We start from the raw sequence: 1,405 nt of genomic DNA on the forward strand, positions 1-1,405 counted from the left end.
GGACTGAGAGAGAGCAGCCCCCAGCCAGGGGGTTCCAGCCTGTGGTATCGGGAACTGAGGCTCCGGGTTTGGGGGCGCGATCTGCGGCGGAGGCCGGGCGGCGGAGGCACCTCCCTCCCCGGCTGCCCCGGGCGCAGAGCCGCGCGGCCGCCGCCGCTGCTCCGGCTGGGATTGGAGTTGCCGGAGGCAGGCGGAGAACTCTGCGAGCCGCGCAAACGCCAGTAGAAGCCGTGCGCCTGTGACGTCAGGGGGCGGCTGACCAATGGGGAGGCGCTGCCCTTTGGAGACAAACCATTCGACTCGTGGCGTCTGCATCAAGTCTGAAAGCAGACGCGCAACTTTCGCAGAATCCACCTTAAAATCTCTGCCTTAAACTGCACCAGCCCCCAAAAAAACCAAGGGGGGAAGCGAAGGGGGGGGGAGAGCAGATTCCCCCTCCCCCTCTCCTCTCCCATCCCTCCCCCTTCCTCCTCCCTTTGAGTTAACAAGGCCCCGCTCACTATATCTCTTTATATTAAAAATATATATATTAGAGAAGAGCGAGGGAGAGGGAGAACCACCTCCGCCCCCCCTTTCTTTAATTTTTTTTTTTTTTTGCAAGGATCCCAAGAGCTAAGGTGGCTGCAGAGGGGAGAGCGGCGCGAGCCAAGTGGGGGGAGGGTGGAGGAAACCCGGGAGAAGGCTTTCTCCAGCCCCCAAAGTTTTGATGATGACCATGACTACGATGGCTGACGGCTTGGAAGGCCAGGACTCGTCCAAATCCGCCTTCATGGAGTTCGGGGCAACAGCAGCAACAGCAGCAGCAGCAGCAACAGCAGCCGCCGCCGCCGCCGCCGCCGCCGCCGTAGCCGCACTCGCAGAAGAGCTCCCCGGCAATGGAAGGGGGCATTACCTTCGGCATTGGTTGCACTCGGCGGCGGCGGCGGCGGCGGCGGCCGGTTCGCACCACCACCACCACCAGCACCACCACCACGGCTCGCCCTACGCGTCGGGCGGCGGCAACTCCTACAACCACCGCTCGCTCGCCGCCTACCCCTACATGAGCCACTCGCAGCACAGCCCTTACCTCCAGTCCTACCACAACAGCAGCGCGGCCGCCCAGACGCGAGGGGACGACACAGGTGAGAGGCCGCCGGGGCAGCTCGCTTCTCCCGCCTCCCGGCTGCCCCCCACCCCGCCCGCCCCGCTCACTTCCTCCAAGAGCCGGGTCTCATCGGACCACGTCCCAAGGCGACTAAAGTGCCAGCGAAGAGTTAAGTGCGATATAATATCCATATACAGACCGCCGAACTAGCCATCCGATCACTATCGTGACCCCCAGCCCACTTATATCTGATGTGGCGGACCCTGAGGGAACCAGTATTGTACCCTCAGGGCTGCGCCTTATCTTATGTATGCTTCTCAC

At 62.6% G+C, this 1,405-nt stretch overlaps 1 protein-coding gene across 1 annotated transcript in view; it reads left to right on the forward strand.

The window, feature by feature from the left end:
* Positions 1 to 571: 571 nt before the first annotated feature.
* DLX6 (distal-less homeobox 6) overlaps positions 572 to 1,405 on the forward strand; it is a 5,121-nt gene continuing 4,287 nt past the window's right edge. The window contains 3 exon segments of the mRNA XM_023750740.1: positions 572 to 780; positions 782 to 882; positions 885 to 1,121. Of these exon segments, the coding sequence (XP_023606508.1) occupies positions 707 to 780; positions 782 to 882; positions 885 to 1,121 (412 nt within the window). The 5' untranslated portion in view covers positions 572 to 706.

This window comes from Myotis lucifugus, unplaced genomic scaffold (genome assembly GCF_000147115.1).
Source record: "Myotis lucifugus unplaced genomic scaffold, Myoluc2.0 scaffold_15, whole genome shotgun sequence".
NCBI classification, from domain to species: Eukaryota; Metazoa; Chordata; class Mammalia; order Chiroptera; family Vespertilionidae; genus Myotis; species Myotis lucifugus.